This window comes from Phalacrocorax aristotelis, chromosome Z, assembly GCF_949628215.1.
Source record: "Phalacrocorax aristotelis chromosome Z, bGulAri2.1, whole genome shotgun sequence".
Taxonomy (NCBI): Eukaryota; Metazoa; Chordata; class Aves; order Suliformes; family Phalacrocoracidae; genus Phalacrocorax; species Phalacrocorax aristotelis.
The window spans coordinates 54,419,608-54,434,697 of record NC_134311.1 but is presented as its reverse complement, the minus strand read 5'-3'; the positions used below and the strand labels follow the sequence as shown (position 1 = coordinate 54,434,697).

At 41.1% G+C, this 15,090-nt stretch overlaps 1 protein-coding gene across 11 annotated transcripts in view; it reads right to left on the bottom strand.

Moving 5' to 3' along the window:
- ARHGEF28 (Rho guanine nucleotide exchange factor 28) overlaps positions 1-15,090 on the bottom strand; it is a 130,414-nt gene that overhangs the window by 39,458 nt on the left and 75,866 nt on the right. For 6 of the 11 annotated variants that reach the window (XM_075078228.1, XM_075078231.1, XM_075078229.1 and 3 more), the window contains 7 exons: positions 13,088-13,218; positions 10,501-10,802; positions 7,879-8,023; positions 5,803-5,914; positions 2,497-2,536; positions 1,862-1,985; positions 358-490 (listed from right to left, as the gene is read on the bottom strand). In XM_075078228.1, the coding sequence (XP_074934329.1) occupies positions 358-490; positions 1,862-1,985; positions 2,497-2,536; positions 5,803-5,914; positions 7,879-8,023; positions 10,501-10,802; positions 13,088-13,218 (987 nt within the window). Of the gene's footprint in view, positions 1-357; positions 491-1,861; positions 1,986-2,496; positions 2,537-3,524; positions 3,606-5,802; positions 5,915-7,878; positions 8,024-10,500; positions 10,803-13,087; positions 13,219-15,090 lie in introns of all 11 variants that reach the window. The other 5 variants (XM_075078226.1, XM_075078230.1, XM_075078227.1 and 2 more) reach the window with 1 other exon arrangement.

Below are 15,090 nucleotides of genomic sequence, written 5' to 3'. Positions count from 1 at the left end.
TGATTCAAAGCCTGGCGCCCATCAGGATCCCCAGCCCACAGAAAATGTTACCTTGAGGCTTCACTTTTTCCCCTTCTCCATGCCCACTTACTAAAATGGCCCTTAGGATGCTTTGATGTTACAGCCCCTGGCTAGGAAGCAGTTTCTGCTTAATGTGCTGGGGCTAGGAGAGGGTTGTGGTCCCTTTCTGAAGCTGTCACTTGCCATCCTTCCTCCCACTGCCTCGCCAACCTCAGCTTGTTACATAAACCAGGTACATCCAAATCTATGCAAGGTTTCTACAAAACACTGAACCAGGATCCCAAAGCAGGATTCAGAACACTGTAATATCACACACGAAAGCCAGCAACTACTTACAGGAGCACTGCAGTGACTCCTTTCCTAGGAGGGCTTTTTCACAGGCCATACATGGGACAACTCTTGAGAAAGTCCCGTTTGTAAAATTGTGCCTACTCAATTTCTCTTTGTCTTTGGTATCTTTATTTTTTGTCTTCATCCCCAGGAGCACAGGCAGGAAAAAAGTAAAAAAAGGGATATTAGAAAAGAAGATTAACTGATTCAATCTTAAAAACACTAACGCATTCACTTTTAAAAACAAATGATTATAAAATATTTATGCTCTGGAAGACTTGTAACAGTACAGTATATTATTACATCCAACATTGCTGAAGTCCTAAAATGATGCAGGCATTGCTTTCACTGGCAGCTAAGCCAGCAAGATTATCAAGGAAGACTGGCAGAAATACATTTATAAAGCTGCAAAAAGGAAAGGGCCAGAAAATAAAATTTAGAAAGCATCATTGACTCACTGCACATACGAACAAATATCAGTGCCTACATCTCCCTGAGGCATACATGCAAACTCGTGCCTCTGCAGTTAAAGCTGCAGTTATGTAAATTTAAACTACTTGTCTTTAGATCTTAACAGTCATTAGAAATAACCTATTTTTAATGAGTGTTAATGAATTTAATAAATTCTGCCTGTTTTTACAGTACTCCTGTTGGTGCGCGCATACATTTCCCTGAGCAGCCCTGATAGTCATTCTCTAGGAGACAGGCTGGTACAGCTGCTGGACCGGACATACATGTTCGCAGCCAGTTCTGTCACTTGTGAAGACACCACCTCAGCCAACCACTCACATCCACGTACAGTCAGATATCCTGGGGCACAGGAGGATGTACTAGAAAGCCTGCAAAACTGCCAAAAGGCCAGCCAGAAAGATCCGGTATGCCAAATCCATCTCTCAAGTTGCTAATTGACGTCATTAATCTAAATTTCAGATGTCTCAAAATTAAACCACAAGTGCTCTAATCTACCTTTCATAGTATGTGTGTTTGACTGTGCAGGTCTCCAATCTGCAATTCTTTAATGCTAAGCAGTATTTACTCATGCAAGAAGTCCCATTAACTTCAAATAAGGCAAATTCAACTGGTTACGTGCCAATGTAGAAGTTACAGACTCATGTACTTATTGAGCGTAATTGCAAGAACAGGCCCATACCTCTGAATTTCATTTAACAAAGAAAATTATTTCTTAAAGGCAAGTCATACGTTTAAACTTTGGCAAAATTGTCAAATGCGATTATTAATAACATCAAAAAATGGCAAGGGAAATACTTGATATGGTTCAGCAAAGGCTATTGTTTAAAAGGACAGCTGGTTTTTAATACAGAGGCTGTTTCAGGGTATCCTGTATGTTTTAAAATTAAAAAATAAAGTTAAAAGTTTCTTCCTATTACTAACGTGGTTTTGTAATAAACAACAACTTATCCTTACATAAAAATTCAGATTCTCATCTATAATTCATTTAATTATAGTGACATGATTATACATAATAATATAAACATAAATCCCAAATTACCTTGCACTTATTACGTGTGCTGGTCATTCTGTTCATCAGAAAGCTGAAAGTCCGACTCACTTTACATTTTTCAGACTCATTTTTTGAGGGTACAATATATTTATTCCAGTCCTCCACCTGAATCCTAAAACAGAGACCAGTCAAAACACCTCACACCAGTGGCAACAGTCCCTTAAAACACAGCAGAATCTGGATGGTGCTTGTTCCACTCAACATTTACAATTACATGTTTTACTGTGGGTTTAGCTGACGTTATTAAAAAGACTGCAATCCCTGTTTATAAAAAGGAGTAACACTAGATGGTGGAGTGCTCTGGTTGTGCCATATGTTACAAGCTTGCCTAGATCATGGCTGGTATCAAAAGCTCCCTTGTTTTTACTACAGTGTTTTGGGTGTTCCTACAGTGGATAGGACATGCACAGTGAGGACAGCACAGAGAGAGCCGGGCTGAGCTCAGCACAGGGTTTAGGCATGGGCTTACAGAACCCCTGGGCAGGGAGCACCCCTCTGAACCACTGGTAAACACCCCATTAAAAGGGATGCCGAGGCCTCTTCCCTGCTCTGCTCCCTAGATGGCATTCTTGCACAGACCTGCTCCCTGTGCCTCAAAACGTGGGAGCGACAAGTACCCGTACCTTTTCTCTCGGCACTGTTCGGGCAGACTGTATGCTCGCTCTGCAAGACACAAACAGTTATTGGCATTCAGATTGCAGGGTTGTCAGGTTTATTTGAAGCACACGACCTCCAGCAGGCCATAAGCTTGTCATTAAGGGCTTGCAATGTCATTTGAAAATCAGGAAAGCAAAAACATATATACATTAGAAGCAACTTTTCCTAGATAAGGCCATGGCCTATTAAGCTTTGTTTAGTTGACAGAATCTGTCAGAACTGAGATGGATATCAGTGAATGCCAGGGTCTGCAAACAGTCTGTTTTTAAGAATTACAAAAAAAAAAATTATTTTTTTTCCTTAACAACCCAGACTTGAATGATTCACACTTCCTTTTGCTTTTTACATAACTTATTGTAAAATATCTTAATGGCATTCTAACATTTGTAATTATCTGCCTTATGCAACTTTATGTACAGTATTAAAACAATTTAAATCCCTCTACATAAAGAGGAACATTAGTAGTCTATGTACTGCAGAGGATGTGTAATGTCTTACAAGTTTACATCCTAGAAACAACAGAGGTGATTTAAGGAGACACTTTTCAACAATCTTTCTAAAAAGTAAAATGAAAGATAAATAATTCAGTTGGGTTGTTCTGGAAGAAATAAAACAGAAACCACTCTTCCATTTCCAAATTAGAAGCCATTCCGTTTTGCAGACATTTTTTGCAAAGCTACCACAGGTATGGTTCAGAAAGATACTTAAACAACTGCCTAAGTCAAAGCATCAGACTATGCCTTCTTTAAAGTTAGATACAAACTTAAACATGCTTCACTTAATCAGCATGTCTTCAGACAAATGTAGACTTCAGGTTAGTGAGAGCTAGAATATTTACCAAAGAAGCAATGAGACTAAAAGGCTATTTCAGTTAGTTGGCAGGTACAGCCTGTGCTGCTGCATGTTTTTGGAAGAAACGAAGGCCACGTCCCCATGGGAGATAAAGACAGCCTCATGCAGAACAGTACCATGGGGTTTGCACTGAGGTACTTACTACAAGGGTGGAGCAGAGACACTGACTTAGAGAGTGAAAGAGCCTGAAGGAGGGATCGACCACTGTTCATGAGCACACCATCTACAGAGCAGGGACAAATCCTTTACTGTTACAGCCTGGTAATACCATCTTGAATAAAAGCAGGTAGTTGTTTTAAACCTGAGCCTACTGAAAAGCTTCCACCACAAATGTATAGTGATTTCCCATTTTCTTCTTGTCCTTTGTGTGAGAGAGACTGTCCTGTTGCCATCCTGCATTCACCTGCTTTGGCTTATGTCTCATTGCAATGTACAAGGTCAGTTGCACCTCCCTCCCACATAGCTAAGCCCCAAGCAAGATGGCCAAAGCACTGGCAGCTGGGCAGAGGGGAAGGGACAGGTTTTCAGCGCACAGACACCTGCACAGACCTAGACACAATCCCACTACAGCCCGCAGATATCAGGATGAACTATCTGACCTAGCTTCTTGGACCAAGCTCTTGGGCTAGTCCTGTATCCAGATGCAACTGCTCAAAACAAGTGCAGCTGTGCCTGCCCCACACAGTAATCACCACTGCCAGCTGCCAAACACTGTTGAACGCTCCTGTCCCCACAAAATGCTGCCAAGGAAGGGATGAGGCAGGAGGTGCGGGTGGTAGGGAAGCACCAGCAGGAACCCTAGCAGACCACGACCCTCCCCTCCCAGCAGCACACCACATCCGTAGTGCAGGCTGCAGAACAGCCACTTTCCCAAGCATGGACAGGAAAACATTTCCACCTTCTCCACAAGACAGGTAAAGGTCCAGCACTGACAGTACCAGGAGGAAAGGGAGAGAGAATGAATAGAACATGGGCCCAAGCCCAGAGCAGGTCAGAGCAGGTAATGGTGTCTGGGTGAAGCTTAACAGGCTGTGACATCAACAGTTCCGTAGCTGTGAGGTCAAAGGAATTCTGTTTTAAATTTAAGCACATGCCACAGGGCTTTGCTTATCTGCCATCCTCCACTCTGTGACAAACTTCCCTCTCTTTCTTCTGGCTTGTTTTCCCAAAGACTTCTCACCTAATCTGTTGGATACAAATGGTTACAAATATTACGCAATGGGGAAAAACAGATCACTGCTGCATGCTGCAGTACATACTCCTCCTTACAAGAGGACACGAAATCTTAGAGTGAATTTGAGCAACCACAAACAAGTTATTTGTTGCTCTGCTTAACACAGTTTCTTATGGAAAAAAGGTGTCTGCAGTCACTGTATGTATGCCCATCAGCTTTTGCCATCTCACCTTCCCAACAGAACTTGAATTTAACTGGTTTCAAAGTTAACAATAAAATTTCCACAACTTTTGTGTGTTTTCACATTCAGTGTCACACAATCGCAGAATGGTTTGGGTTGGAAGGGACTTTCAAAGATCACCTAGTCCTACTCCCCCCGCTACCGGCAGGGGCATCTTTCCCTAGATCAGGTTACTCAAAGCTCCATCCAACCTAAGCCATGATGGGGCACCCACAGCTTCTCTGGGTGTCCATCCCACTGGGTTCACTGTAACTCACATGTCCTGCTCAGGACTAGTGGAAAGCTAAAGGTACACTGGAGGGAGACACAAGCTGGAATTACAGCAACAGAGAGGATTATAGGGACAGAGGCCAAGCCTCTTGAAATGCAAGTGTTTTTAAAGTAATGGAATCTATATGAAAAGCACAGTATATGTATTTCACACTTTGCATGGTTTTCAAATATAACCCATTCCCTTACTGTGAAAAGTGTGGGTTATCTTCTAAATATGAAACTATGTGTCTAGAAATAAAGCGTGTTAGAAACAATTTGTAAAAAATTACAAGCTTCTTGCAGAGACATCTCTGACTCCACTTGATGGAGAGGGTGGGCTTTGGTCCCCAGCCTATGGAGATGACAATAGCCCATCAATGTTTCAGAGATTCCCCTCTTCTGTGTCATCCTGAGCTTCCTCACAGACTCTGCCAGGCATGCAGCAGGAGGATGGGTTAAGGATCTTCCAAAAAGATTACTGCCCTTGCCTGCATTACTTTTTCTGACTAACGTTCTCCCAGTTTCTGTGCCCTCCCAAGGATCAGCTGCTGTACTGGGGTGGGGCATGATGGGGCAGCAGATGGGAGAAGAGCAAGGCATGATGGTAGGGGTACCCAAAGGCAACCGAACCCTGCTTTCATGTGCAATGGTGAGGTCTGTGTACAGGACAGGCCTGTGTAAAACTGTCAGCACTAGGCCTGAAGCCGGCAGGCATGATACGAGGCTGTGCAGGTACAAAGCCAGAGCACAGACCTTCATGTGAATCCCCAACTGCAAAGTCCTGAGGAATGCAAGGTCTTCCTAATAAACCTTTGGGCGAGGAGCAGGAATAGGAGCGCGACCGAATCCCAGACACTGTGTACTCCTACAAGAAATTGAAAAATGCATCAGCAACAGAAACAAAATAAATCAGTGACAGAATTTCTGAAAGCCAGACAGCTGACCACATGCATACATTTTCTTGGTTTCATTAAAATTTTAAGTTGAAGTAGAATTTTTAGGAAGCCTGTCATACATCCACCATGATAAATTTTTACATATGACAGTGTCGTGGTTTAGCCCCAGTCAGCAATCAAGCATCACACAGCCATTTGCTCACTCCCCCCACCCCAGTGCGATAGGGGAGAGAATTGGAAGAGCAAAAGCAAGAAAAATCATGGGTTGAGATAAGACCAGTTTAATAACTAAAATAAAACAGTAATGGTAATAATGGTAATAATGGTAATAATGGTAGTAGTAGTAGTAGTAATAATAATAATAATAATAATAATAATAATAATAATAATAATAATAATAATAATGATGGTAATATAATGAAAAGGAAAAGAACGAGAGAGCTAAATGAAACCCAGGGAAAGAGGGGAAAAAAACCCAAAACACAAGTGATGCAACCGCTCACCACCCGCCACCCGATGTGGCCAGTCCCTGAGCCATGATTGCTGCTTCCCCTGGCCAACTGCCCCCAGTTAATATACTGGGCATGACATCATATGATATGGAATACCCCATTGACCGGTTTGGATCAGCTTTCTTGGCTGTGCCTCCTCCCCTCCCAACTTCTTGTGTACCCAGCAGAGCATGGGAAGCTAGAAAAGTCCTTGACTAGTGTGAGCACCACCTAGCAACAACTAAAACATCAGTGTGTTATCAATATTATTCTTACACTAAGTCCAAAACACAGCACTGTACCAGCTACTAGGAAGAAAATTAACTCTATCCCAGCTAAAACCCTGACATACAGGAAATAATTTGTGGGTGCAAATTAGACTAAGAGACTAAGAGAAAGCTTATATTCTTCTCTAGTTTGGTGGCAAGCACCATCCAATGTTGTTGGCCATTATAACTGATGACCAAACTATCTTCTTTCTACAAGGGAGCCATTAATCTTAGTACTTTAATACCTCAAGAGCATTTCAGGTATACTAATGCCCTGCCTTGTAGTTATTGATGTAAGAGTTTCCAGAGACAAGGAGTTAGCCTACTTCTTTTTTCTCTCTGCATTTTTTTTTATTGTTCATGAAAAGATTTTCCAATCCCTATCATGTCAGTGATGAGGCTTGAAAGGAAACCCCCTGATTTTTGATACAACATTGGCATTTCAACAAAGCCTGCTCCTAAACTGCTTTCTTTTTTTTTTTTTTATTTTAAGTAGCTCTAACAAAATTCAGTGTTTGTGCTGGACTCTTTTTCCCTTCATGTAATCATTTGCTAAAGGTCAGATAAAGCTCTACAGTGGCAGGAAGTCTGTCTAATAAAAACATAAAGAATCCCTACAAACAAAAAACAACTTTATGTATGTGTCTGAAGATCTCAGAAGGGGCACCATGGTCAAATGAAAATTAATGTAGCCAGGATGCTTTACAAAACAATAATGAAGAGGAGAGATTTGCACTGGTCAATGCACAAAACCCAGCCAAATTTCCCTGACTCTAGCAATTGTTTTAAAACCAGCAGCAGGCTGCTTTTATAGTTTACAAAGCTGTTACCCTTTCACATAACTACAGTTGGTTAAACATTTCCTCACTAAGTATATTTTGGCTAGAAAATGCTGATTCATTGAACCTGAGATATTCCCTTTGAAATGCTTCTTATAAATCATGCTTTTTTCAAAGCTGAAATGAATCTCTGATGGACCCTTCCCACTGCTGCTGCTGAGCCCAGCCACAACCAGGGAGCTCTGAGTCCACAACCCTGTGCGTGCTGCTCTCCTGAGGGACTAGCGCTGCCAACTGGGAATTCATTTTTCCCCTTCAGATTCAGATGCTTCTCACATGTTTTCAGTGATTTAGTTAAAAAGAAAACAATGCAAACCCAGATAGTACCAAATACCTTGGGCTGCAGACTAGTAGGTAAGTCTAATCCATCTCTGCTACAAGCCATGGTCTCTGAAGAGCCAAGGGGAGGGTAGAGAATGTGGGATCTGTCCGAAACATCTCCACTTCCGCCATCTACTTCAAGGTCATCGAGGCTTGAACTGAAGCAAGCAATAAAGTCTTTAATCCCCATGAATTCTAGTAACAATCCATCTCAACCTTAATGCAACAAGCAAAGATACTGTTGTATACACTAATCAATGACAACCCAAACCACCATGATTGTGTCAGGTAAGTCATGCTCTGAGTCCCCTCGCAGGTTTGCAGTCACCTGGTCAACGTACTCGGTCACCCTGTACAGCACTCGCCTGACCCAACCTGGTGGATCTGCAGGTCAGACATTTATATCGCCCATGATCACGCAGACTCCCACCACAGTCAGCCACCTTTGCAGGGGGATGATTTTCAGACCAATGTTCAGCATCTCCCTTAAAATGAAATGTTTTGTTCCACACATCTACCTGTCCCTCTATACAGATGATAGGGGGAACTGAGACAACTAGCTCAGATTTCAGTATTAAGATATGCGGCTATATATAGGGATATTTTGTGCACATGTGTATTTGAAAGATATGATGTGGCCACTCACAGATGTCTTTTTTCTACATCTGTGACTTGATGGAGGATGGAAGAGAAAACTAACAGGAGAGATGAAGGAGGGTCTGAGACAGTTTATGAGATTCACTTCAGAAGATGTAAACTTAAAACACAGAGGACTACAAACAGACTGAAAACTCTCTTCTGCTCAATACTTCAAACACCTAGAGACTATTTGATTGGCAAGGGTTCCTGAGCAGGAGAGTGCAGTAAGGTTTCTCAGCAGTACCAGGGTCTCCCAGGATGGGTGCTGTTAGCTGCAAAAGCAAGTTCATAGTCTCTTCATCAGAGTGACTGGAAGGAATGGTTGACTGCTTGCAATCACATTCCAGCCTTGCAACATAAAACGTTAAATTATGTGTGGTATTACTAAATACCTAGAGTTTTTACCAGGAATAGCACAACAATTCCTTCACACACCACTAAAATTCACTTTGTCAAAGGGCAAATCAATAGATACTGTCCAAAACTACTTCCTTATTACACTTCTGGAGACCATCTTTCACAATGTTCCCTAGTAATAGCCCATGTGACACCTCAGAAACAAGTTACTTAACTGCATTATCAGTTACTGCCACATTTTAAACTTGGAAAAGCAATACGTCTATGCCAACAGACAAGCATACGTGTCTTACTGGGGGTAACCTACCCCAGGGGATTTTTCTGACATAGAAAGCTGGTTTAAAGATCTGCTAAGTAACTTGCTACATCACCTCAGATACTTCAAGGAAGGTGCTGCTGGAATTACATACTGATAGTCTTACTTTGCATGTAATATTTGGATCACTTATATTTGACATACTAAGGTCAACCACATCTCTCTGAAAATTCATATAAGCTCTTAAAGATCATATATAGGTACCTGACCTTGGTCTTAAAAAAGGTGGGAATATCTAAAATGTATAGGAGAAAAACATTTATGACAGAGAGGCAGAAGAAGAGTATTTACAGTAATCTGCATAATATCCCAGTAGCTAGCAAAAATAAAAGGTTTGGGAAATAACGACTCCTAGTCTGACATTTATTGTCTTATCTGTGTTGAAAGATTTCTCCTAAGTGGGACTTTACAGTTGTATAAGAAACTCAAAATTAAGGTAGAGAAATGCTGTTGCCCACTTTAATCAACAACGGACAGATGCTAGAGCTTCTTTACTGTTTTTACACAGATCTGATGCCCTACCTCCAACTATCCCAAACACTCTTGAAAGGTGGGAGAGAGATTCAAATTTCCTCCTGTACAAGAAGGAACTGATTTCATGTCTCTTCTATCCAGAGGAGCAATAAAGCCTTTTTATCAAGGCAGTATACTGATTGTTAAATACAAAAATTATAGTTTCGTCTTTGAAGCTCTCTGCATTCCTGAAGCCAATCAGTTCCCAGCATAACCTAAAGTCATCTGCAGGAGGGTCCACAGACAACTGGCTCTGCTGGCAGCAAACCTTGTGTATCATCAAAAGAGCAGAAAACAGTCTGAACCTATCAGAAACATGACCTGTACTCTGCATTGTGTCTTCTGAGATTAAAAAAAATTCAGGAATAAGTTGGTTCTTCTACAGGCCAGTGCAAAGAATGGAAAGATTGCAAGAGAGTTAAACAGATTTTGGACTGTTTTCTTAATGGAAAATATAACTGAGGAAAACTAGCGTGAAATTTTGGTTTCTGATAAAGAGGCCACAATGGACACTCTTACAGTGAACAGCTGATTCATTTTTTTAAAGAATGCATACAAGAAAAAAGGTACAAAACAATAAATTTGCATTAAAAATAAATTTATTTAGAAGACATCTTTTATTTTTTAAAAATTTCTTCAAAACTATTTTATGAAATCCAATCACTAAGATAATTTAAATATCAGTGATTGAAAACGGTGATTTTACCTCAGGAATACTACTTATTACTCCAGATTCTGCTTCATATTTTGAAATAAAAGGTTGTCATAAATAATCATTATTCTGGCCATATCATCAAGTCAAATCCATACCTTCTTTTTTTCATGTCAGCATGAAGTTGGTCCCGATCCTTAACAGATTCGTGGGTCTTGAATGGAAGGCATGAATCCACTTCATACGGATCAGAAGGTGAAACATTATGTCTTACACCTGCATTTTCTCCATTTTTCATTGGCCTTTGATTTCCTTCATTTGGATCATACATATATTGGTCATTCTCCTCAAGGGAGGGAGATGAAGAGCTCTTAGCCATCAGGATTGAGTTGGTGGGATTCAGACATGTTTCACTGCTGACACCATCTCCATGAATGTAGTTAGTCTTTAAATCTCCAGCCTGCAGAGAAAAAAACGAATGCTGGTAAGAGGCAGTAACAAGATATGTTGTCAGGGAAAAAGCACCAGAGTAGTTTGCCATTTTATTTATGGTTATACATTTTGCCTTTTTCTTCCCTCTATTACTTTTTACAGTACCATGAAATGAAGGCAGGTTATATGGCTAAGAGATTCTAGACCTTGCATTACTTTTTTCCATAGAGTAGCAATGAATTGGTATTTGCAAGTCTAATGGATTTCTCACTCATGTTTATACCTTTTGTTAAACATATCAATTCGTATATTTATAGCTTTTATTAAAAAATATCGTTGAGTCAAGCAAAAAATATGCATAATACATTAGTGTGGGAGACATATGGAGGAGAATTCAAACATTATGCAATTTTATTTAGAAAAATCAGCCTACACATCATGCACTTTTAATTTTCCAGCACCGATTTCCTAAGCTTTGATATAAACATGCATGACCTGGAACAGAGGTTGTCCAGGGGAGGAAGGGAAAGGAATCTTTATTTTTTACCATTAAGCAATTATGGGCATGAAGCACCCCTCCTCTTGCACAAAGACAGGAATGGAGTTGGGAACTATGTTTTCTTAGGTACAGGGATCAGAATTTAGACTCTGGTAAGAAATTATTCTTTGTGCAACCAAGGTTGAATTCTCCTGTTGATTCTGCAGAAGTTATTAAAATACAGTTTATTGTCAGTCTTTTAGTTAGGTGTCATCTATTTAGATGCTGAATAATACTGAAAAGTCACACAGCCTGTAAAAACACTCAACCTCCAAAAAGCACCCATATAAAAGCAAGAAGAAAGGAAGGATTGCAAGAATCTCCAAACCCCTGGTCTTTTAGACTGCTGACTTCCTCGTCTTCAGCCCCACCTGAGATGTGTTTTCACCCTCATCCTAATGATGTTTCTTGTAGTAAAAGACAGAAAGAACTGCTGGCATTTTTACAGCAGCCAATATTTACATTCACAGATATGGTGCACACAAGTCTGGAATTACTTCTGGTGCACTGGGCAGATGAGATACATGAAGGTAAAATGCTTCTCCCAGGTCTTAGGCAGCTCTTCCATCCTTCAAAGTTATTCCTTCCCTGGCAGGGCAGCATTTGCCCTCGGCACCAGAGGGACCTCCTCCAGCAGCCACTCTGGCTCCTGCTGTGTGGCGCTTAAGGAACAATTTGGCCCCAGTCAGCAATTTCACAAAGCTGAATGTGGCTACATATTAATCAAATCCAAGCTGAAGGACCCCCCAGCTATACACTCAAGTAACACCTGCACCTGTAACGGAGCTGCACTTCTGCAGCTCTGTTCTTCCAACTTGTATATTGTTAAAATCAAAGGTTCACACATTTCATATGTAGTCCCCTGCCAGTTGCTCACTCTCAGTAACCTTAGATGCATTTTGAACATGCTGGCCTCTTACTGAAATTTCCATCTCAGCTGTCACAATGAACTGGATCTGCAGTGAATGCAGTGGCTGAAGTGTTTCAGGGAATTTTAGGGGGAAAAAAAAAAAAAAAAGGAAAAAAATCACACTTGGAAAATCTCAGCCTTCTTCTAACATTATGATCTGATCACTTCTTACTCCTATATTCCAACCTTCACCCCACGGAAAGCCCACAAGAGTTGGACTAGTCCCCCCGCCCAAGTTATGACGTTTGGGGGAGCGATTCAGGGATTTCAGGTGCAACATGGTGATGCAAAATATAATTTCTTCTGAACACTCTGGCTCATCCCCACTGCTGGTGACAAGTAAATCAGTAACACAAATACTAAGTCAGGATCTCCAGTATCAGAATGCTCTGTGCCAGTTGTAGGACATCGATTTCACCTTTTCAGCAATATCTTATTTTTGTTGAGCCTATAAGCTTATAATTAACCTGAAATTAGCCAGCATCAGCAAATTCATCTCTTCTGTGAATATACATAGAATTCAGAACATCTGAAGTGCACATTAGCAAGTTACACTGTGTTAATATTTCTTAGAAAGAAGTAAATAACATCCAGCTCACAAACACTCAGAAAAGACAGTAAGAGCTGCCTTAGAGTTCTCCTTAAGGCCAGGGAGAATAATTCCTATCATCAATGCAATCTGTTACAAGAGACCTCATAAATGGGTTCCTCTGAGAAGAGTAAGGTATTATTGGTTTTATTTTAGAGCTTTACAGATTGACAACACAGCATTACTGACAGATCCAGAAGATCCTACTATGACACACATAAGTTACTTTAACAGAAGATAATGAAAAATTTGCCAAAAGTTCAAGCATAAGCTTACTTGGTCTACAACCATGCAGTTTGCATATACTTCATCACCTCCACTCAGCATGGCAGAAAGTCTGGTTGCAGCTAAGAAAGTAGGTGGAGCTTTGAGTTTTCTGAGAAGATCAAGGGTAGAGTGTCTCTGCTCTGGAAAAAAGACATTGTGGAAAATATGTCATTAAATCTCAAACCATTTTCTTTTCATGTATATATACTGTCATAAAAATAGCAAAGTTAAGCATTAAGCACCAAATCTTAAGATTACAAATTGAGTAATATTTGCATGGCCTCTCAAAAATCTGCCCATTTTGTAATTGGCTAATACTTGCTATACCACAGAATCACACAGAATCACAGAATCCCAGGTTGGAAGGGACCTCTGGGATCATCTAGTCCAACCTTTCTAGGAAGGGCACAGGCTAGACAAGATGCCCCAGCACCCTGTCCAGACAACTCTTGAAGGTGTCCAATGTGGCCGAGTCAACCACTTCCCTGGGGAGATTATTCCAATGGTTGACCGTCCTCACTGTGAAAAATTTCCCTTTCATGTCCAACCGGAATCTCCCCAAGAGCAACTTGTGTCCATTCCCCCTTGTCCTCTCCATGTGACTCCGTGTAAAAAGGGAGTCTCCATCTTCTTTGTAGCTACCCCTTAAGTGCTGGTACATGGGGATGAGATCCCCTCTGAGCCTCCTTTTCTCAAGGCTGAACAAACTCAGCTCTCCCAGCCTATCCTCATATGGCAGCTTCCCAGTCCTTTGATCATCTGGGTGGCCCTTCTCTGGAAACCTTCCAGCCTGTCCACATCCTTTTTGTATAGCAGGGACCAGAACTGTACACAGTACTGCAGGTGTGGCCTGACAAGAGCTGAGTAGAGCGGGATGATGACTTCTTTCTCTCTGCTGGCGATGCCCTTTTTGATGCAACCCAGCATCCTGTTGGCCTTCTTGGCCGCAGCAGCACACTGTTTGCTCATGTTGAGCTTTCTATCCACCAGGACCCCCAGGCCCCTTTCCACAGAGCTGCTCTCCAGCCAGGTGGATCCCAGTCTGTGCTGTACTCCCAGGTTACATTTTCCCAGGTGCATGACCTTATGCTTTTCCTTGTTGAAATTCATAAGGTTCTTGCTGGCCCACTCTTCCAGCCTATCCAGATCTTCCTGCAGAGCAGCTCTCCCTTCTGGAGTGTCTACTTCCCCACTTGACTTGGTGTCACCTGCAAACTTCATCAGGCTACACTTGATCCCGTTACCAGATCACTTATGAAGATGTTGAATAACACTGGGCCCAATATGGATCCCTGGGGGACCCCACTTGTGACAGGTCGCCACAAGAAGCCTGTAGGTGACAAGACTCTAAAAGTAGCACAGAATAATTCATATAACTTAAAAATAAGTGTTCCAGTATCTTTACAGCTAAGGCTGTTAGCAAAACCTTCTACTTTCCACTTAAGCTAGAACTTTGTAGAGATCTGTGGTTGCAGAAGTACCTAGGATAAGATTTATGGGCTGGGATGAAATATGCATGATTCTGGCCTATACATTAAACACCTAACATCTGATGCATTGTATGAACAGAATACTGTTCAATTACATTCAAATAATGATTCTCCTAAAGCACTCTACCTACTAGGAGCAACAAAAATACTAATCTTAAACCAATAAAGCAGATTATTTTTCTTAAAACAAAAAACAGCAACAAAATTCTAAGAGGGATATAAATAAAATACCACTGATAGTGCCTTTACAGGGTGACAGCAATCAATCAAGATTTGACCCACGAACAAGATGTTTCGGATTAAAACATCATCTAATCTGCTTTTGGTACTGAAATGAGAAATTATCTGCTTCACCAGAAATCATTAACAGAAGTTCAGAGTTCAATTTTCAATAGTGTGTTCATGAACGCAAATATTATAAAAAGCTGCATGGGCTGACTATTTTACAGCTTTGAGCAGTAGAAAACCTAACCAAGTGCTACAGAAACACTGTCAGTCTGTCCTGCAGGCCACTTCTCTTAA